This window comes from Colobus angolensis, unplaced genomic scaffold (assembly GCF_000951035.1).
Source record: "Colobus angolensis palliatus isolate OR3802 unplaced genomic scaffold, Cang.pa_1.0 Scaffold142, whole genome shotgun sequence".
Classification (NCBI taxonomy): Eukaryota; Metazoa; Chordata; class Mammalia; order Primates; family Cercopithecidae; genus Colobus; species Colobus angolensis.
Window position 1 is genome coordinate 4,306,440 of NW_012114511.1, and position 23,357 is coordinate 4,329,796.

Consider the following 23,357-nt stretch of genomic DNA (forward strand, 5'->3'; position numbering starts at 1 on the left):
AAAAAACAAAAAAAAAAGAAAAGAGGTTTTATTTTGGCTCATGGTACTCCAAGCTGTACAGAAAGCATGGTGTTGGCATCTGATTCTGGTAAGGGCCTCAGGAAGTTTATAATCATGATATAAGGCAAAGCAGGAACAAGTGTCTCACACGGTGACAGTGGGAGAAGGGAGCAGTCCCAGACTTTTAAACAACCAGATCTCATGTGAACTAACTGAGGGAGAACTCACTTATCACCAAGGAAGTGGTGCTAAACCATTCACAAGGGATCTGCCTCCTATGATCGAATTATCTCCCACCAGGCCCTACCTCTAATACTGGGAATTATCTTTCTTTTTTGTTTTTCCCTCATGAATAAAGTAGGATGCAGAGGATTACCGTTTGTTTGTTTGTTTGTTTTTGAGACAGAGTTTTGCTCTTGTTGCCCAGGCTGGAGTGCAATGGCATGATCTCAGCTCACTGCAACCTCTGCCTCCCCGGTTCAAGTGATTCTCCTGCCTCAGCCTCCAGAGTAGCTTGGATTACAGGCGTCTGCCATCACGCCCAGCTAATTTTTGTATTTTCAGTGGAGATGGGGTTTCACTATGTTGGCCAGGCTGGTCTCAAACTCCTTGCCTCAGGTGAAATGCCCACCTTGGCCTCCCAAAATGCTGGAATTACAGACGTGAGCCACTGGCCCGGCCGAGGACTACCTTTCAACATGAGATTTGGAGGGGACATATATCCACACTATATCATATCCAATTCAAGTTTTTCCATCAGTGTTTTACAGTTTTCCTTTTATAGATCTTTCACTTCTTTTGTTAAATTGATTCCTAGGTATTCTTCGTAGCTGCTGTAAATGGAAGTGCTTTCTTCTTTTCCAGATTGTTCACTGTCAGCATATAGAAAGGCTATTGGCTGGAAACGATGGCCAAGCCTGTAATCTCAAAGCTTTGGGAGGCCAAGGCACGTTGCCCAGGATGATCTTAAACTCTTGACCTCAAGCAATCCTCAAGGAGTTCAAGACCATCCTGGGCAACGTAGTGAGACCCTATCTGTGTAAAAAAATGAAAATATTAGCCAGGCGTGGTAGAGCACACCTGCAGTCCTAGCTACTGAGGCAGAGGCAGGAGGATTGTTTCAGCCCTGAGGTTATATAGGGAGCTATGACCGCGCCATTGCCCTCCAGCATGGGCAATAGAGACCCTGTCTCTAAAATAATAATAAAGAATAAATGCTACTGGTTTCTGTATGTTGATTTTATATACTGCCACTTTCCTGAAATCATTTATCAGTTCTAACAGTTTTTTTTTGGTGGAGTCTTTAGGTTTTTCTAAGTAGAAGATCACGTTGTTTGGAAGGCTAAGGTGGGAAGACTGCTTGAGCCCAGCAGGTCAAGACTGTAGTGCACCATGATTGCACCACAGCACTCCAGCCTGGGTGGCAGAGTGAGTCTCAGACAAAGAAAAAAAGTTCACATTGTCTAAACTGTTTCTTCCTTTCCAATTTGGGTGGCCTTTATTTTTCTCTCTTGCCTAATTGCTCTGGCCAGGACTTCCAGTATTCTGTTGAATAAAAGTGATGTAAGTAGGCATCTTTGTCTTCTTCCTGATCTTGCAGGAAAAGTTTTCCATTTTGCCCTGTTCAGTACAATGTTAGCTATGGGTCTGTCATACATGGCCTTTATTATTATGAGGCATGTTCCTTCTTTTTTTTTTTTTTTTTTTGAGACGGAGTCTCGCTCTGTCCTCTGTCGCCCAGGCTGGAGTGCAGTGGCCGGATCTCAGCTCACTGCAAGCTCCGCCTCCTGGGTTTACGCCATTCTCCTGCCTCAGCCTCCCGAGGAGCTGGGACTACAGGCGCCCGCCACCTCGCCCGGCTAGTTTTTCGTATTTTTTAGTAGAGACGGGGTTTCACCCTGTTAGCCAGGATGGTCTCGATCTCCTGACCTCGTGATCCGCCCGTCTCGGCCTCCCAAAGTGCTGGGATTACAGGCTTGAGCCACCGCGCCCGGCGAGGCATGTTCCTTCTATAGCCAGTTTGTATCTTTATCACAAAGGGATGTTAAATTTCACTGACTGCTTTTTCAGCATCCATTGAAATGCTCATATGGTTTTTGTTCTTGATTCTGTTAATGTGACATATCATGTGTATTGATTTGCACATGTTGAACCATCCTTGCATCCCTGATCTAAGGCAATTTTAAATATGAATAAGGATGAAGGTTTTGTTCTACTTGATGTCAAAACATATAAAGCTACAGTAATTAAAATAATATGAGATTGGTGCAAGGATAGAAAAAGAGAACAATGGAGCAGAATACAAACCAATACAAATAAGATAATTCAGTGTATAGTAGAGAAACCATTATATTTCACTGGGGAGAAGATATACTCTTCAGTACATAATGCCAGAACAACTAGTTGGCCACATGATACAAACTAAAATTAAATCTATATCTCACAGCATACATAAAAATATGAAAATAAAAACCCATCAAAACTTTATACTCTCAGAAGTTAATACAGGCGAATATCTCTATACCTCAAGGAAAGACTTCTTAAAACACACAGCATAAACTTCAAGAAAAAGATGGATAATTCTGACTTTCTAAAAATACTTTAAAATGTCTGTAACAAATGCAACATAAGCAATGTGAAATGACCGGCCACACACAAGATTATATTTGCTATGCATATAATTGAAAAAAGACAGTATTCAGACTATATATAATTCATGAAAATACATATAAAATATATAAGTACCCAGATTATATATATAAATGCCAACTAAAAAATAAACAAAAGACTCTATGGGAAAAAACAGGCAAAAGATATTAAGAGGCAATTTAAAAAGATGGTTGTATTGAAAACACAAAAACATATGTAATCCAAACCAAAAAATCTGTATAGTATAATTCCAATTGTGTGTTTGTCGGGGGGGGGGAAATACTCAATTTATATAGTAGTCAGGAAAGAGTAAATTCAAAAGAAGAATGACATACTATACCATACCCACAAATTGGCAAAAAATAGAAACTCTTAATACGAAACATTGACAAGGATATGGAGAAATAGGAACCCTCAAACACAGTATGAGTTTTTTGAAACACAGTGGTTTATTTCCACTAGCAACCACTTTGGAAAACAATTTGGCATTATCTAGTGGTACTGAAAGTGTGCATATGACCTACCAATTCTACTTTAACGCATATATCCTAGGGACATACTTGCATATGTAACCAACATTGTGTGTAATAGCAAAAAATTGGCATCAATCTAAATGTTCCTTAACAAAGGTTTTCAAATAGTGGGATGCTAAACAGAAAATGTACACAAGAGCTACATGTAACAACACAGAAAACTACTAAAACAGTTTGTGTGTGTGTGTATGCAGGAGGGGGGATACAATGAAGACAGATATATATGACAAACTATAAAGAATAGATATAATAGGCCAGGAGTGATGGCTCATGGCTGTAATCCTAGGACTTTAGTAGGCTAAGGCAGGCCCATTACTTGAGCTCAGGAGTTTGAGACGAGCCTGGGCAACATGGTGAAACCCTGTCTCTACAACAAATATAAAAATTACCCAGGTGTGGTGGCACTCACCTGTAGTCCCAGCTACCTGGGGGACTGGGGCAAGAGGATTGCTTGAACCCAGGAAGTCAGGCTGCAGTGAACAGAGATTGTGCCACTGCATTCCAGCCTGGGTAACAAAAGTGAGAACCGCCTCAAAAAAAAACAAAAAAGATATGATGCACACCAAATTCAGAACAGTGGTTACCTCTACCTCTGGGGGAGAACAAAGGGAAATACAAAGGATCATGAAAGGGTCATCAATGATATCTAATATCTTATTTCTTTAAAAAATCTGAAGCCAATATAACAAATTTTAGTTTATTAAATCTGGGTAGTGAGCATAAGATTTTCTGGACTCTTCTTTGAAATATTTCATATTTTTGAAATAATATGAAGAAAAAATACTCATTGCAGAAAAGGTTTTACTAAGTATCTCATAAAAAACAGAAACCATAAAATAATAAGTATCCATTTCTTCTAAATAAATATTTTAAACTTCCATATAGAAAAGTATCATAAATAGGGATGAAGAGAAATACACATTTGGGAAAATATTTGCAAAACAGAAGGTTAATCCCTGAAACATAAAGAGCTCTATTGTTTTCAACAATGTCCTAGGGCACAAATTGCTCCACAAATGAATCAAATCAACTTTGCCCCCTTTGAAGGAATAGTTGCTGAGGTCCCTGTTTGATATTTCTTCTGTTATGTTTCCCAGGCTGGTCTTGAGTTCCTGGCCTCAAGCGATCCTTCCACCTCAGCCTCGGGAAGTGCTGAGATTACAGGTGTGATTGAGTCATTGTACCTGGCCTCTGTTTTTATAACCCAATCTTTCTGTGGTTTTACTATGTTACCAGAAATGGATTATCTTCTGAATCATTGTGCATGGGATTCAGTGGATTTCCTGAATCAGAATTCACGTCTTTCATCAATTTAAAGAGGTTTAGAAAAGTATCAGCCAAACCTCTTTAAATATAGCCTATCTCATACATATTCTCTTTATTCTTCTGAAATTCATGTGAGACCTTTATATTCAAATCTTCACATCTCTTAACCTCTTTTTTATTTTTCAGTCTATGCTGCAGTTTAGGTAATTTCTTCAATTCTATACTCTAGTTTACTTAATTACTCTTCAGCTGTGTCTGACCAGCTATTTACCTTGTCTACTGAATTCCTAACTGCAATTAGATTTTCAACTTCAAGAAGTTCTATTTTGTGAATCAGCCTAACTGTTCATTAACGGATGAATGAAGAAAATGTGATATACATAAACAATGGAATATTATTCAGCCAGAAAAAGAATAAAGAAAAACTGCCATTTGTGACAACACAAATAAAGCTAGAGGACATTATGTTAAGTGACATAAGCCAGGCATAGAAAGACAAGTATTGCATAATCTTGCACATATGTGGAATCTAAAAAAATTTACCTCATAAAAGTAGAGTAGAATGGTAGTTATCAAGGGCTGGGGTGGTTGCTGGGGCAGGGGAGTAATGAGATGTTGGTCAAAGGATACAAAATTTCAGATGGACAGGAGGATCAAGTCCAAGAGATCTATCATATAGCATGGTGACTGCAGTTAATAACAATACACTGTATTCCTAAAAAACGCTGAGGGAGGGATGTTAAGTGCTCTCACCACAAAAATGATAACTGTGAGCAAGATTAGTCATTCCAGAATGTATATATATTTTATATACATGTTTTACAAAATAAATACATATAATTTTATCTGCCAAGTAAAAAAAAATTATTTCAATTTAAAAGAAGTTAATTTTTCATCATTTTCAAATCTGTCCATTGTCACTTTTGATAGCCTATTGTTTTTTGCCCTTACTTTTGATAAAATCTTATTTAAGCATATTAAAATAATTATTTTATATTTTGTTTTCTGTGAATTTTACTACCTATAATTTTTTAAATTTGTATTTATTTTTAAAAACTATTAATAGAGACATATTCTCGCTTTGTTGCCCAGGCTGGTCTCAAGCTCTTGGCTTTAAGTGATCTTCCTGCCTCAGCCTCTCAAAGTGCTGTGATTACAAGTGTGAGCCACTGCACCCCATCTAGCTACAGTTTTAAAAGTCTGATTATTTGTCTCTGCTGTCTTTAACTCATAGTGCCTTATTTTTCATGTGCTTTGTGATATTTTGGTTGTGAGCTCATGATCGTTGGAAGATTTTTGTTTGTGGGGATGCTCTGAGGCCTGGATGTAAGTTCCTCCAAAGAGGATTTGTTTCTGCATCTACCAGTAACCTGGAAATTCTGTCAATTTCAAACTATGTTTTAAAAAAATTTTTCTCATGGAAATTTTCATGTATATACTAAAATACAGAGAATGGTATAATAATCTCCATGGACTCTGCACTCAGCTTTCAAAATTATGAAGTCATAGCTAGTACTATTTTATCTATACCCCGACTCAGCCACCTACCCACCTCCTCAGATCAAAAAATAAAGCACAATGGAGACATCCTATCTTTGGTTGTTATTGTTGTTTTCTGAGATGGGGTCTCACTCTGTTGCCCAGGCTAGAGTGCGATGGCCTGATCATGGCTCACTGCAGCCTCAACCTCCCATGCTCAGGCAGTCCTCCCACCTCAGCCTTCTGAGTAGCTGTGACCACAGAAACACACCACCAGACCCAGCTAAATTAAAATATTTCTTTGTAGAGATGGGGTCTCCTTATGTTGCCCAGGCTGGTCTTGAACTCCTGGGCTCAAGCGATCCTCCCACTTTGGCCTCCCAAAGTGCTTTGATTATCTATCACTACGCTACCCTGAACGTGCCTGATCTCATCTGATCTTGGAGCTAAGCAAGGTTGGGCCTGGTTAGTACTTGGATGGGAGACCAAAGTGCTGGGATTACGGGCACAAGCCACTGTGCCTGGCCTGACATCCTATCTTTTACCCATAAATTTTTCAGCATGCTTCTTCTCTAAAAACGCTCTTTTTTACAAAAACAAAACAATACCATCTTCACACCAAAAATTTAATATTATCCTTAATATTACCAAATATCAAGTAATTGTTTAAAAGTTCCCAATTATCTCATGATTTTTTCTTTTTTCTTTTTTTGCAGATTGTTGATTTGGTCAAGATCTAAATATATCATAGAGCTCTGGCATGGTGGCTCACACCTGTAATACAAACACTTTGGAAGGCCAAGGTGGGAGGATCACTCAAGCCCAGGAGTTTGAGATCAACCTGGGCAACAAAGTAAGAACCTGTCTCTACAAAACAATAAAAAATAAAAACTAGTCAGGCATGGAGCATATGCCTGTAGTCTCAGCTAGATAGGAGGCTGAGGCAGGAGACTGAGTCTGCAGTGAGCCGTATTTGCACCACCACACTCTAGGCTTCAGTGATACAGCAAGATCCTGTCTCAAAAAATAAAACAAAAAATACACATATTGTAACTATAATTGGTTGATATTCATCTTAAATATCTTTTAATTTATGGGTTTCATCCCATCTCTTTATTTTTTTCTCTTGTATCTTATTTTGTGAAAAATCCAGTAGTTTGCCCGCTCTACAGTTTTCCACAGTCTGGTCTTTGCTGATTGCAAGTCTATTATATCATTGAACGTTTCACCTGTCCCCAATATTTCCCTTAAATTGGAAGTCAGATCTAGAAGTATGTTCAAATTCAGATTAGATTTTCTATCAAGATTGCTTCCTATGTGGGGTTATACTGTTTTCAGAAGGCATGTCAGACTCAGTTTCCTTAGGAAACAGACTGAAGATCTGCGGGCATATTTCTCCCTTTCACTCAAAGCCAATTTGCCCTAATAATTCCTTTTGAGTGGAAGATTTTCACTTTTCTAATTATTTCATGGTCCCTAAGCTTTGTCTCTTGTCCCCTAAATTATGATTCCTGTTGAAACCAAGAGCTCACAGCCACTAGGGAATAGCAAATGTTCCCAGGTCAGCTGTCAGTTTCAGTGTTTTGTATCTCTTAGGATTTGAGCTTTCCATTACATTTGCTTTAGAATTTCTCTCACTTTCTTACAGGGCTGCCACATAAAGAATATGACATTATTAAATTCCCCTGCAGTTACATAGAGCAGTGGCTCTACAGTTTATTGGTTGAATTAAGCATTTAAATAAATGTTTAAATATTTAATACAATATCTTCAGGTATTTGAACTAAGAGAATTTCTTGGGAAACATGCCATGTGATTGATTGAGAAGTCTCCCAGTGCTGTTTTGCTTTGTTTCATCACTCACTATTTAAATTTTAAATAAATGTTTAAATATTTAATACAATATCTTCAGGTATTTGAACTAAGAATTTCTTGGGAAACATGCCATGTGATTGATTGAGAAGTCTCCCAGTGCTGTTTTGCTTTGTTTCATCACTCACTATTTAAATTTTAATTACAAAAATAATACATACTCACTGGAAGAAAAATCAAACAAAATCGAAGCATAGAAAAAATTTAAAGACTCCTTGCTCTTGGTGGCTTGCTTTCTCCCACCAATTTTTGGTGACTTCAATTTTTGTGTTAGACCATTTATGTTCAAAGCAGCCACATGAAACTTACCCACTATAAGGTGCTGTGAGCACTACAGATTTGAGTACCAGTTCCCATGCTCAAGAAGCCTTCAATTTTGTTGGGGAAATAGATGAAAGAACTGGCTTACAACAGAGAAGCAGATGTTTTAAAGAGTCAGTTTTCCCAGCACTTTGGGAGGCCAAGGCGGGCGGATCACTTGAGGTCGGGAGTTCGAGACCAGCCTGACAAACATGAAGAAACCCCATCTCTATTAAAAATACAAAAATTAGCCGGGAGTGGTGGCACGCGCCTGTAATCCCAGCTACTCGGGAGGCTGAGGCAGGAGAATCGCTTGAACCCAGGAGGTGGAGGTTGCAGTGAGCCGAGATCACACCACTGCACCCCAACCTGGGGGAAAGAGTGAGCCCCCTTTTAAAAAAAAAAAAAAAGAGTCAGTTTAGGTGTCCAACAACAAATGCTAATAAAGATGAAGATAAAACAAAGAACTTTGTGTGCTGAGAGTTACGTAGGGAAGAAATTAAGAAGGTGAGAGTACTGAAAAAATCTGAAGGCAGTCACATAGAGGATGTGGACAAGGCAGGGCACATCATCACAAAGACAAATTCAACCGAAATGCTAAAGGGACAAGTGTATTATGCAAAGTGGTGCCTCCCTCCCCAGAATGAAGGCTTAGTTTCTGTAGTACTCAGGATAGCTGGTCAGAGTCAGAGGTCATTTTCCATTCGTTGTTATTTGCCATTTGAAAAAAGTAATCTGACTTTGACTGTAGCTTAAGAGAGCTATGACTATCCAATTTCCTAGGCCAATCTCAGTTAATATGCTAGTCAGTTTATCAGATGCAAAAGGCTTGAGCACCACTCCTGTCGCTATAAGAGTGTGGAAAAATTAGCTACTAGAGACAAGAGGTCAGACAAGTCCTAGGGGTCACATTTGAACTTTTATTCAAACATTGGCATCTCCAGTGTGTGACCTCATCCCAACCTCCAACCTTCTATTTTCTGAGCCTTCAGCCAGTGGGGCTATACACTCATTTCCATGGCCTTAGATTTTAAAGGGTCAAGGTGCGGTATGTGAATCATCCATGATTACCTCATTAATAATAAAAACAGCACTGTCCACTCAGCCTCCAATGTTCTCTGAAAAAAATTCATTTCCAAGGTATCAATTTATTCCTTTGTTTTTCATGTATTCATTCAATAATTATTTCCTGAGCATCCACCCAATACTAGGTCCTATGCTATACATTAGAGAGATAGCAGGATAAAGATAAAAAAGGGATCTTATCCCCTAAGTACTATCTAACAAGGGATATTAACAATAAACAGGTAACTAACCAGATATATAAGCGCAAATTGAGGTGAATGCTATGAAGATCAAGAAGATTTTTTTTTTTAAATTAAAAGATCTGAGAGGGATTTTGGAAATATCCAAATGAATTCGTATCAATATGAATATATGTTCAGTTGCCAAGTAATGGAATCATGATTAACATTGATTTTAAAAAACAAAGACATTTCATTACCTCTCATAAGAAAAATCTGGAAGTAGATGGTTCCAAAATCATGAAAGTGGCTAAACTACATCATAAATAACCCAGTTTCCTCCTCCTGTCTTTCCCCTCTATAATCCTCCTCAGCATGTTGGCTTTTTGTTCGCGTGCTTCTTACCTCACTGGTCCAAGGCAGCTGCTGCAGCTCCAAGACAGCTGCAGTTAAGGCAGGAAGAAGTGGGTAGGGTCTCCTTACTATCTTATTATAAGGACAAAATCCTTCCCAGAGGCTTCCAAGCAAATATCTCTTTACGTCTCATTGGTCAGAACTGGGTCACATGGCCATCTCTAAACTAACACACATTCATAGAGAATGGGATTTCCAGGCTTGCTTTAGACCATCCATGGTTCATTTCCTAGAACTGGAGAAGGGAACCTTTTGCCTGAACATATTGCTGCCCTCACATTATCGAGGTTCCTTAGTAGATGAAAAAGGGGGAGGCCAGGCACACTGACACACACCTGTAATCCCAGCCACTCAGAAAGCTGGGGCAAGAAGACTGCTTGAGCCCAGGAGTTTGAGTTGTAGTACTCTATGTTCACACCTGTGAAGAGCCCCTGCACTCCAGCCTGGGCAACACAATGAGACCCTGTCTCTAAAAACCTTAAAAACCAGAAAAACGGGGAATGACTGTCTAGTAGACAACAACAGTAGAAATTAAAATTCACAGGACTTGTTCACCAAGTTAATGAGAAAGTGAAACAGGAAGTAGACTCAAATATCACTCAAAAGTTTCAAGCTTGGAGAACTACAATAATCACAATGCCAAGAACAGATAAAATGAGAATGTAGGAGGAAAAATCTAGTTTGTGAGACAATAATGAGTTCCACTTTCTTGAGTTTGAGGTGCGATGAGACAGTGTGGTAGAAATGTAGGAGAAGACCACAGGAAAAAGGCTGGACTTAAATGTAGACACTGGAGTCATCCACAGTGACGTTGGATTTGAAATCACAGGAATAGATAGGACCAATTATGGGAGAAAATGAAAAGAGAAAAGGAGGACAAGGCTGGAAGAATCTTTGTGAATAGCTACAATTATTAACAGAAGATAGTTAAGATGATGACGTTGCCAAAAAAGGAAAAGGGGAGTGAGTGATTAATTACAGTCATCCCCAAACCAAGGGACTATAATGACATGGCAGCCAAGAGGTAAAGTTCCCTAAGGAAAGCAGCAGCCAACATTTTGACTACCACAAAGATGCCAATGATGACAAAGTACTCTTGAAAAATTTCAGGGATGGTACGGACAGAAACCAGATTGTAGGAATAGTAGTTTCAAGTACATTAATTTAATGCTCATGTGCATTCATTTGTATTCCTTTCTGTCTACTCTTTTTTTTTTTCCGACAGGGCCTCACTTGGTCACCTAGGTTGAAGTACAATGAATGGTATGATCATGGCTCACTGCAGCCTTGACTTTCCAAGTTCAAGCAATCCTCCCACCTCAGCCTCCCGAGCAGCATAGCTGGGACCACAGGCACATGCTACCATGCCCAGCTAATTTTTGTATTTTTTGTAGAGACGAGGTTTCACCATGTTGCCCAGGTTGGTCTTGAACCCTGGCTGAAGCAATCCACCTGCGTTGGCCTCCCAAAGTGCTGGGATTATGGGCGTAAGCCATCGCACCCAGGTCCAAATAGTTAAAATTAATTGGTAAATGCTCAGCAGGAAGAGTACAACTGAGGAAATTAAGAGAGCCAACAAAGCATGAGATGAGAGGGGACAAGGTTGGGGGAGGGGAACACATTCATTTTATAAAGGGATATATATAACCCAAAATCTGCCAAGGAGGTTCCAAGGAAGATGCCAAGGATAAAGGGGGAAGAACAGAATCCTGTTCTGGGGATCCACTGTAAGACTACATAATCTCACTATGACCAATGGCACATGTACATCCTTTTTTGTGCTGGGTTCAGTTCCATGACATCCTGCAAACTGTGGAAAGTTCAAAAGTCCTACAAACATGAATGCTTATAAGCCCATGTAATTGCATGATAATTCATACATGTGCAGATGAGAATATGGGTTATTAAAGAAGGATATAGGACTCCAAAGGTGACTGAGGCAGGGGCATGAGAACAGTAAAGCCAGTGTTACATGAGGCAGGCATACTAGTTACTTGATAGTTTAACTCCTGACAGCTACAAGGTAAAAGAGATATATAGGCAGCTAAGAGGAAAACAAAAGCAGGCGGCCAGTTTGCTAAAAACCAAAACCAGATTACAGAAGGCTGCCTGGCCTCCAAATTTCACAAAGCCTTTTCGAGACTCCCCTTATACAGAAACACAAATGACTTGTCTGGAACTCCAGAGACTCCTGGTAGGTCAGACTGCAGACAGACACACACAAGTGCCACCATGAGATTAAATCAGGTCACAGAAAGGCCAATGAAAGTACTTTACTTGAAGAAGGAGAAAGCAGGTTTGAGACAAAAGAAAAACCATGAAAAGATGAAGCTGCTAAAAGCACCAGCACCCCTACCCCTGCGTACCTTATTATGTAAGAGCTTGACCTGCCTTATATGTGTGCAACAAACAGAGGAAAATGAACATGTGTGACCCATATATAAATGTGAATAATATTTAAATAAACTTTATTTCAGTGACCATGTAACATTTAGGAGTCATGTCAGTTACATTTACATGAACTCTCTCTTCTTGATCTCGGAATAATTGCTTCATGTTTAACACCAGGAAATAGATCTCTTCATCCACACAAATGTATATGGAAACCTTATCAAGCAATTAACCCAAGCAGGCAAATAAATACCCTCAATGAAGCAGCAGATTAGCAATAAGAGACCGGACACAGTGGCTCACAACTGTAAGCCTAGTACTTTGGGAGGCCAACACAGACAGATTGCTTGAGCCCAGGAGTTTGAGACTTGCCTGGACAACATGGTGAAACCTTGTCTCTACAAAAATTATAAAAATTAGCCAGGTGTGGTGCCACATACCTGTAGTCCCAGCTACAGAGGTGGCTGAGGTAGAAGGATCACCTGAGCCCAGGAGGCGGAGGTTGCAGTGAGCCGAGATCGGGCCACTGTACTCCAGCCTGAGCAAAAGAATGAGACCTTGCCTCAAAAAAAAAAAAAAAAAGAAGATTAGCACCAAGAGATACATGGTAGAATATAAGCATCTTAACAGAAGAGAAAATGAGGAGGATAAAAGTTTTTATTGTAGAAAGAAAAGAAATAAGAATTTCTATAGCAGAAACTCATAGTATAAAGGACACATGCTGATGAGGGGGATGATGTTGATACCACCTTGTCATTGACAGATGCTTTACAACCATTTTCACAAGTCATTGTATATTATTTGACACTCACTCAACTTTATGAAATGCAGAGAACACCTATTAATGTTCCCTGTTAACAAAAGAAAAAGGTGAGGCTTAGAAAGGTTGCCCATGGGCATAGGAAATGGCAGAAACTAAACTTGAAACTAGATTGACTGTAGGTCCAGTGGTCTGCCTAATCCTCCTAAATACCCAAATATCTGGACTGACTGAGCAGTATTCTTGCCCATCAGCAGAAAACTAGAAAGAGTATCTTCCAGATACTATCCCCAGTGCTGAGACTCCATGATTCCAGAGTGCTCACTACCCCCTGAACACCCTCTTGATAAAAAGCAAGCTCATCCCATCACTGTGTTGTGTGTTTGTGCACATGTGTGGCAGGTGTATATACACCTGTATACTAGAAGCGGTTAGAGAGATGCAGAGCCAATACTTAAGACATGAAGAGTAAATGATGAATATCAGACTAGAGTACTGAAACCTACCTCTCCGTATAGAAATATCCTTACCTTGCATCAGGTTCCTCTTTGCAGAAAACATTGACATTTCCATGGTGTTTGGGAGCCTGCTGTTGGCTTCCAAAAGCTCTGGCTCCATATCTTGCTGTCACGGTAACAGCCCTCCAGTGAGCCATCAAAAACCCAGCTAGAACATTCTGAATACAGCAGTTTGCTTGCCACCAAAACACTAAATTGCAATATTTTATATTTATCTCTATTTAAATTTTAGTTGATGCTGCATGTTAACATGGTCTTAAGCTAATACAATCACAGAAAAGTCTTAATAACATCACACATTGGCACAGTCCCTTGGTGAGTTACGGGTCTGCAAAGCAGGCTCAACGCATGTTTCTCAAGTCACTTAATTAGTCCCCTTTAACTAGGATGTGACATGAAAATGCCACACAGTTTCCCCTCAAGAAATGTATTTCCAGAAGCAATGGCAAGGGACGTATAGGGTAATTTGTTAATATTAAAGGTAGAATAAAAGTACTCGGGAATAAGGCAAAGATTTCCAAAAAGGGTCCGGAGAGAGGTTAATAATGTTGGATTTAGTTCTTTTCTGGCCTGAGAAGTAAAAAGTGAGCTGCAGTAAGTTCTCAAGCCTCTAAAGTCTTATAAGGCTAAGACCCTGGATTTCCTGGACTTCCTCATGACTGAAACCGCAGCTACTAACATTAAATATGCAGATTTTCCATCTTTCCAGTGGCTGCATAGGAGGAGATTTCCCTGGGCTTCCTGGGAGACTCTGAGTCTGGGAGGTGAGACCAAGGGAGGTGGAGTTGCCCTGGAGGCCAGAGCCTTGACTGTCAACACCACCAACACAGGGAGCCCGAGCTTGAAGATCCAGGCAGAGTGGTGATAAGAGAAACAAAGGCCGGCAGTGCCTCTCCTCACGGAACAACTCCTCCAGCTTTCCCAGCTCTGCCCTTCAACTTACTAAGAAAATATGCTGAATTCCTGTCAGAGTGAGAGAGCATCAGACTGAGATTCTGATTTAAAAAACAAGCACAGATAAAGCACAAAGGAAATCTTTTAGAAACAAAGCCTACAATGGTAAATATGTTCAGAATAGCTTTTCTCCTGTAACATCGTGACCTGCATCTAAGCATCTAATAGCCTCCACCCATGCCCTTGCAGCAAGAATCGAAATATTTGTTCCTGTTTTAAAGGCACAAATGGTCCTAAGAGCTGATTTTCAAAACTGGGAGGAACAATAGCTCCAACAGCCAATTGCAGCATGCAGACATCTTGACCTTTGCAGGCGGTGTAGAATGATGTGGTACCTACATATCTTTTGGCATCTACTCTTTTGAGATGCTACCTCCCCACTCCTCTTGCCTTATCAGTCCTCCATCACAAGCCAGACTAACTGAAATTCTCAACAATTCCCAACCTAGAGAGTGCGACAACCTGACTGCATGTACATTGGTTCCAGACAACTAGGGCAAGACACATTCCTCCCTGAAAGCACTCCCTTGTTCAGGCTCATCATTTATCATCACTAGATGTAGCTTTACTGCCAAAAGATCTACTCTATCTACTCTTGTTTATCCCCCTCCCTCTCTACTATTTATAGTTGATCTAACTTTTTATGAGCTTTGAATAAAACAGAGAATGTGACCTAAGATGTGTTATTAAATGTCCATATACATAAGATAGGGGAACAGAGAGTAACAGATGGTGACAACATGGGTAAAAATTCCTATCTACTTGGAATAAGGGCAGAATCAAATTTTACTCTAGTTTCATTGAGATTACACTGAAATGTCAGTAGAAACAGGCACATTCAAGTGTACCCTTCTTCCAAGTGGATCGGGCCAAGCAATTCTGGCCAATGGGATTTCCATTACACTGCTCACCTGGAAAAGGCAGCCCCCAGCACAAACGCAGCATATTCCTTCACGAGGGGCTCTGTGCTGTTCAGCCCATTGATCACCACTTGAAGACCACCAAAGGAAAGTAGGTCCTGCGCATTGTCCATCTGCAACAGAGCCACTGCTTAGTACAGCATAGCCATCAGGGAAAGGAAAGCTCTTCTTAGACCCTTTCTTTTGGTGACTATTCAAAAACAAATTAAAAACCCATGGAAAAAGCAATAACAGCCCTTTTGACTAAGAAAAGGTTTGTAAAAACCAATTTTTTAATACTGTTAAATTTGAGAACTCCTAATTCATCTAACATGATTGATGAGCACCTGCGTGGGAATCAGCGGAAATGACACCTAGCTATTGCTTATGCCAAACATGTCCTGGAAAATTCTAATATTGTAATGAGTCATAAAGCTTACTCCTAATGTACAAGCTGTTAACACAAAGAATCTGGCGTCATCAGCACCACTAAACGGTGCCATGCTTCCTGTTGATGTCCAATCCCAATGGGGACAGTGAAGGCAGATTTTTTAAGCTGATTTTAAATTAGAAGCTAGGGACTAGAAAAAGAGTCCTGCTGTTGGGAGGGGGGTTGCTGTAAGAGTGCTGGGGAGGGGAATGACAAAAGTACCTTTCTCTTGCATCTCAGGTTGACTGTATCTGAAGACATTCATGATAAAATATACAAGAAAATCACTCTCCCAAAGGCTTTCATCTAAGCCTGTGCTACTGGCTAGTGGTTATGTATCAGACAGTGCAGAACATTTCTATCATTACATAAAGTTCCATTCAGCAGCACTGGTCTAGGCTATCATTTAAGCACCAAATCCCCAAGTCCAGATTCTCTCTTTTACTCTACAGGGGATCTCATTACCCACAGTTTATTAGTACCTAGAACAAGACAACTCGCTTTCCTCAGAAAGGTCACTGGATCCTGTTTCTACATGTACCCGCTACAGTCTCCCTTGAATATATCTTTGTTGCCACAAAGGCTGCATCTTGCCCACATGCTAATCCCACTCTATCAATCATGAGGAAAACTCAGGAAGCTGAAGCCCAACAACAGTGGCTGCTACCCATTTTTCTCCTCCAGACTCCACAGGGCCCCTTCCCAACCGCGTCCTTGCCTCTCTGAACTAGGAGAGGACTCCGACAGGGAAATCAAGTGTGAGAATTGGTATTTGACTCTGCTAGTGTTTTGTGGTGGCCTAGCCTGTTGTTGCCACTTGAAAGATCATTCATACACATTTGGATGGAATCTCCATGAGACCAGGGGTTTTGTCTGTCTGTCCACGCTTGTAGCTCCAGGGACTAGGATGGTGCTGAGCATACAGTTAGGTGCTCAATGAATAACTGTTGCATTGATGAGTATGAATTTGATCAGAAAAGAATGTTCCTGAAATAATGCTCCAGTGTGAATAAAAAGGCAATCTGAGGTATCTGTGCCAACAAAACGAATGGGCCTCTGGTACCACAGACATGAAGTAATGGCTAAACCAGGTTGTGAAGTAAGCATGAAGTCTGCCCTGCCATATGGCCCCAGGACATGGACATTTTTCTGCCCCAAACTGTTCTTATGAACAGGAATAAATGGTTGAGCTACAGCCCAGCTAACTAGGGAGACTCTGGGCTGCGTGTTTTGCTGACATAAGCACCTTCCTTCCTTCCCCACATGCTCTGATTTTACAATATAAGAATTCACTGCCTATTATTTGGTTGTCCTTCCTCTGGGTTTTCTGGATACAAAACTATGGCTCAGAATCCTGTCATACCATGCCTGGAATGGCCATTATCAAAGCTGGTATGAGTTCCTAGCGGAGCAGCTGCCACTCGGCCAGCTCCAAAGCAACACAGCCCAGAGTCACGGACCTTCTGTTCTAGAGTCAGTTTATCTATTATTACTACAATGATAATTCAGCATGATAGAAATGCCGACATTTATATAAGCACTTCAGCCTTTTGAGGATGTTTTCTCATGATTTATTTCACTAACAGTGAGGAAGAAACGATTCATTCTGCCCAGGGCACATCAAAAGCTGGACCCTCCCTGGTGACATATAGGAGAAACCATGACCACAGCCCAGGTCCACAGCTCCCCATCTGGGTCTGGGGCCAAAACTGTTCTCAGGCTGCCTTCGGGGTGGGGTGGGACAGGCAGAGATGAAGAGGAGGAGGGAGTGCAGGAGGGAACTATGTCAACACCCTGGAGGAAAGGAAAGAAGCAGGGCACTGATAAGATGATGAGAGAATAGGAAACAGCGAAAGGGAGAAATGGTGGCACATAGCTGAGGAGACACATGGGAGAAGGCAAATATACTGCCCCAGGTAGATGGGGTGGATGGAGGCTGCTCCTCATAAATAACTCACCATCTGTTTTCCACACACAAGGTTTTGCTTTTTACATATCCTGTTTAATAATTCAAATATGGCTGTGAGGAAGCCTGGCAGACCTGGTTTGGGTCCTTGGAGCCTACAGCTCCTCAAACCACCATTCAGTGAGTCTAGAATGAGAAGGGACTGGGGAAGTTCCTGGCTACAAAAGTGCCATCTTCCTTAAAGCTAGTACTACATCACCCCAAGCCCCCATCACAACCAGGACTCGGACCGAGTTGTGTCCTACTTAATCCCCCAGTGAAACCACAGCTTAACACTGCTGCATGGCAGCTTGATGCATCAGCCCTTCCAATCAAAATACCAATGATCCAGAACATTTCTCTGCCAAAAGACAAATTTGGCTTCTGCCAGGGACTGATTTTGGGATGACCTTAGGATGGGTCTGGTGAGGTGGCCTATGAAAGCAGAATGGGGATGTCACCTTAGGGAAGACACTGCCAAGTGACAAAGGGCCTACAAGGGAAAACAAAAAACTTTGTTGGGGCAATGCTAGCCCAAGCCTCCTGTGGACTCACGCCCTTCCAGGTATGATAAGCTCTCTGGTCATTTTGGTGTTTCATGTGCAAGAGCCCATAGTGACCTGATACCTAAAGATTCATCCCAATATGTTAAGATGAGAAAAAATAGAAGCTATCAACATCAAAGGAGGACTGAGTTGACAAATAACTCCTTGTATCCTTAATCCTTTAAATATCTCTAATGGAAAAACTGTTGGAGTTTTTGGTTTTTACCCTGGAGAGTAAGAGTGGAAAGGGGAAAGAGAACCAAGGTTTATTTTTTTTCTCTAAGAGGATCAGAGTCCTGCTATTTGAGGCCTGAGAAAGAGTTATGAGCAGAGAAAGAAGATGAAGAAGCTGCCCCATAATTCCTGCGGACACAGTGCATACTCATCCTCTTTCACCAGACGCTGGTAAAATCCTAAAGGAAGAAAGCATGTGTTTTAGCCCAGTTTATAGAGAACAAGGGCGCTGTCATGCATGGGAGGACATTGAGATCTATGTCTTGACAAGGATCTCAAACAAGTCTTTGATTATGATTACATAGCCTCCTGGGCCACTGTTGTCCCTAGTCTGGATTACTGCAATAGCCTCCTATATGGTCTCTGCTTCTACCAAGACCCCCACCTGCAGTCTAATTCTCAACACGGCAGCTGAAGGAATCCTTTTAAAAGTAAGTCACATCACGTCATTCTTCTGCTTAATATCCTTCAATAATATCCAAGTTCACTTTTTTCCATGGCCTACAGGCCCTCTATATTCTTCCTCCCATTGTCTCTCTGAGCTCCATCTACTTCTCCTCTGCCCACTCTCAGCTCCAGCTGATTCAAACACACTAGGCATGTTCCCACCACCGGGCTCCTGCACTTGCTGTTAATCCAGCCAGAGATGCCCCTTCTCAATGCTGCCAGTTCCGATCTCACCGTAGTTTTTATATTTCTACAATATTTATCACCTACAAACATATTACTTATAATTATTTCTTTCTTATGTTTGTCTATCTGCTTCTGCTAGAAGGTTAAGCCCTAATTTTGTTCACAGACGTATCTCAAGTGCCTAAAACAGTGCCCGCGAGTTAGCAGACACTTTATTTATTTATTGAATAAATCAGTGGCTTTTATTGGCTCCTCGTTAGCTCCACCTTTTGAGCTTAATTCAAAAGGTATCAGTTGCCTTTGAGAAACAGAGTGGCCAAAAGTTTTAGAGCACAGAGTTTAGTTAGGGTCAGACAGAGCTTACTGCAAATTCCAGCTCTACCACTCACTAGGCTGGATGATCTTGAGCAATTACATAATCTCTCTGTGCCTCATTTTCCTCGGTTACAAAATGGGATTAATAGTGGTACGTACTCATAGGGAAGCCATGGAAGTCAATGAATTAATGCGTACAGAGCACCTGAAGCAGTGCCTGGTACGTAGTAACACTTAACAAATATTAGTTATTGTAAGTCTGATCAGTTGCTTCCCTGCTTCAAACTCTTCAATGGTTTTTAGGATCAAGGCTAAAATCATAAAGAGCATGGTACCTCCAACCTCACCTCTCCAACCCCCAAACCTGCCTACTTCATCTGTGTTCCCCTCCAGGCCACTGTGCTCCAGTCACTCCAATCTTTTCCAGGCCCTCAATCTCACCAAGCTCTTCCCTGCCCTAGAATCTCTGCACATGTTGTTTCCTCTAGCTGGAATGCTCTAATCTAAGGGTTGGCAAACTTTTTCTAAAGGGCCTGGTAGTAAATATTTTTGACTTTGTGAGCCGTATGGTTTCTGTCACAACTACTCAATTCTGCCATTGTAGCATAAAAACAGCAATAAACAATGCATGAACAAATAGGGGTCACTGTGCCCCAATAAAAGTTTATTTAGGAAAGGAGGGCCAGATTTGACCTATGGGCAGTAGTTTGCCATCTCCTGCTCTAGTACCCCCTCTTCACCCAGCCAACCCCAATCATCCTATAACACTCGGCCTAAATGTCACATCCTCTGAGAAGCCTGCTTTATTGTCCATGACTAGGCTCTAAGACATCACCCTCTGGAGCCCTCATTACAATCTTAAATTATCTCATTATTTAATTAATTTGTTCAATTGTTCATTATTCAGTTACTTCCTGTCCAGGCTATACGCTACATAACAAGGACTATGCCTATTTTATCTCTGCGGTACCCTCAGAGGTACTAAAGAAGGTAACACTCCACATGAAAAAGAGGTTGGCTGGCCAGGCACGGTGGCTCATGCCTATAATCCCAGCACTTTGGGAGGACAAGGTGGGTAGATCACTTGAGGTTAGGAGTTCAAGATCAGCCTGGTCAACATAGTGAAACCCTGTCTCTATCAAAAATACAAAAAATTAGCTGGGCATGGTGGTGCATGCCTGTAATCCCAGTTGCTTGGAAGGCTGAGGCAGGAGAATAGCTTGAACCCAGGAGGTGGAGGTTGCAGTGAGCCGAGATCATGCCACTGCACTCCAGGCTGGGCGACCGAGTGAGACTCCGACTCAGACAAAAAAAGAAAAAGAGGTTGGCTCTAGCCTCTAAGACTGTATCTTACTACAAAAGACAATAAGCCTAGATTAAAAATAGTCTGTGCTCTGTGAGAGAACTAAAGATGCTGATGCTATTTTCTTAGGGCTTAGGGAGGGGGGAATTTATTTTTGGAGCTGTTAAAAGTCTGACTTACGGATGAAGAAATACAGTACCTGATGGACATAATATTCAAGATCAAAGAGCGCAGCAATCTTCTCTTCCAAACTGGAGCTGGAACTATTGAACTTGTTGATCAGCCGTACCATGATCTGCATGTCAGTCTCAATGACAACATTCAGCTCATTCAAGTCTTTCTTCAGTTCCTCAATGGGGCGGAAGAGACGCTTTACCTCAGCCTGCCTTGCCTAAGGAGAGCAGCAAAGAGATGATTAAAATGGTTGGAGACATCTCCCCAAGATGTCTGTGGTCTACTATGGATGCCCATCCCCAAAAAACTGCTGCTCCAAGACTCACAGTCTTCTCTAATCTACACTATCAAAAATACTAATACTTTCTAAGATGCACAGAGAATAGAGCCCTCAAAGTCTACCTATATAGGCATCTGCTCTAAAAACACACTCAAGATGTTCCAAGGTTCACTTATTCAAGTCCGATTTCCAATGTTCAGGAAGAATAGAAAGGCTTCTTGTCACAACCACTGAGTTAAGAGGAAGTAATGCAAGTTCATCTTCAACCCCAAACCACACATGAAACAGCTGAGACCTAAGGTAGAATAACCCACACCCTGCTTCTCCACTTTTCACAAACATAGACTATCTTGGCCTTGCCCTACCCAACCCAACAACATTTTAGGGAAACTTGGACATAGAAAACTATGGGTAAGAGCTGTCAGAGCAGGAGCAATTTGCTGATGAAAATTAAATCACTGTCATTACTGTCAACCTAACCACAGGTGTACAATTTGTTCAACTGTTTGATATGGCTAAATTACTATATGTACTATACTCGAATCTCGAACAATTTTCTCTCAATCCCTCCCCACCCCACTCACATATAAAAATTTTAAAATGAAGTTACATTAGAGGTGAACAAAAGACTTTAATTAAATATTTTATACATGTGACACTGTTTTCTTCCCAATTTGAGAGGATAGTGCCTATAAAGAGAGTCTGAAAAGTCACGGTGGTTTATGTATCTGTCTTCCAAGAAAAATTAAAAGGCACAGATATTTATAAAAAGCCAGATGATGAACAGCTGTCAGCTCCAAATTGCTCATCTGTTACCTATGGGTTTTTCTCCCCAGTTATAAGCCCTCCATAGAAACACCAACCAAAGAAATGAATCAGCCTCTCTTAAAAAAGACCAAGCTCCTAGCGGAGCAATCACATCCATGGGGCGCCACATCCTGATTCTCTGGGCTAAAACAACATGAGATGCTCTCCCTGCACCCAGCCAGAGGTCTCTGGATGGCTGCCAAAGCCAAGCAAAGAGGTCTGGGAAGGCTGAGTCACTTTCTTTTTTTTTTTTGAGACGGAGTCTTGCTCTGTCGCCCGGGCTGGAGTGCAGTGGCCGGATCTCAGCTCACTGCAAGCTCCGCCTCCCGGGTTCACGCCATTCTCCTGCCTCAGCCTCCCGAGTAGCTGGGACTACAGGCGCCCGCCACATCGCCCGGCTAGATTTTGTATTTTTAGTAGAGACGGGGTTTCACCGAGTTAGCCAGGATGGTCTCGATCTCCTGACCTCGTGATCCGCCCGTCTCGGCCTCCCAAAGTGCTGGGATTACAGGCTTGAGCCACCGCGCCCGGCCCGGCTGAGTCACTTTCTAGAGCTGTGAGATGATAGGCAAGTGAGCACAATAAGAAACTAGTGACATCTGTCTCACAAAAACTATGTGTGCCTGACTCTCAAGAAGGCCTTAAAAAAAAACTTTTTGGCCAGGCACAGTGGCTCATGCCTGTAATCCCAGCACTTTGGCAGGCTGAGGCAGGCAGACCATGAGGTCAGGAGTTCCAGACCAGCCTGAGCAATATTGTAAAACCCCATCTCTACTAAAAATACAAAACTTAGCTGGGCATGGTGGCGCGCACCTGTAATCCCAGCTACTCAGGAGGCTGAGGCAGGAGAATCGTTTGAACCCAGGAGGCGGAGGCTGCAGTGAGCCGAGATTGCACCACTGCACTCCAGCCTGAGCGACAGAGCGAGACTCCATCTCAAAAAAACAAAACAAAAAAAAACCCTTTTACTTTGAAATAATTATAAATTCTCAGGAAATAACAAAAATAGTACAGAGAGTGTCATGTACCCTTCGTCCAGCTTCCCTCAATGTTAACATTTTACATAAGGATATTACAATGTCAAAATCAAGAAAAGGACACAGGTACCATACTGTTAACTAGACTAAACACCTTGTTCGGATTTTGCCAGTTTTTACATGTACTCATTTACATGTATGTGTGTGTGTGTATCATTCTACGTAATTTTACCTGAGATGTAGACTTGTATAACTACCAGAACAATCATGCTAGAGAACTGTCCCACCACAATCACATAATCTACTATGTGCTACTCCTTTATAGCTATACTTTATCCTCCCATTCTATTCTCTTATGTCCCTGTGCCCTGGTTGTCACTAATTTGTTCTCCATCTTTATAATTCTGGCATTTTTTTTTTTTTTTTTTTTTTTTT

General features: G+C 41.3%; 1 protein-coding gene across 2 annotated transcripts in view; it reads right to left on the reverse strand.

Annotated features, from left to right (window-relative positions):
- SIL1 (SIL1 nucleotide exchange factor) overlaps positions 1–23,357 on the reverse strand; it is a 245,699-nt gene that overhangs the window by 51,255 nt on the left and 171,087 nt on the right. For both annotated transcript variants that reach the window (XM_011935316.1, XM_011935317.1), the window contains 2 exons: positions 20,884–21,075; positions 15,292–15,413 (listed from right to left, as the gene is read on the reverse strand). In XM_011935316.1, the coding sequence (XP_011790706.1) occupies positions 15,292–15,413; positions 20,884–21,075 (314 nt within the window). The remainder of the gene's footprint in view (positions 1–15,291; positions 15,414–20,883; positions 21,076–23,357) is intronic.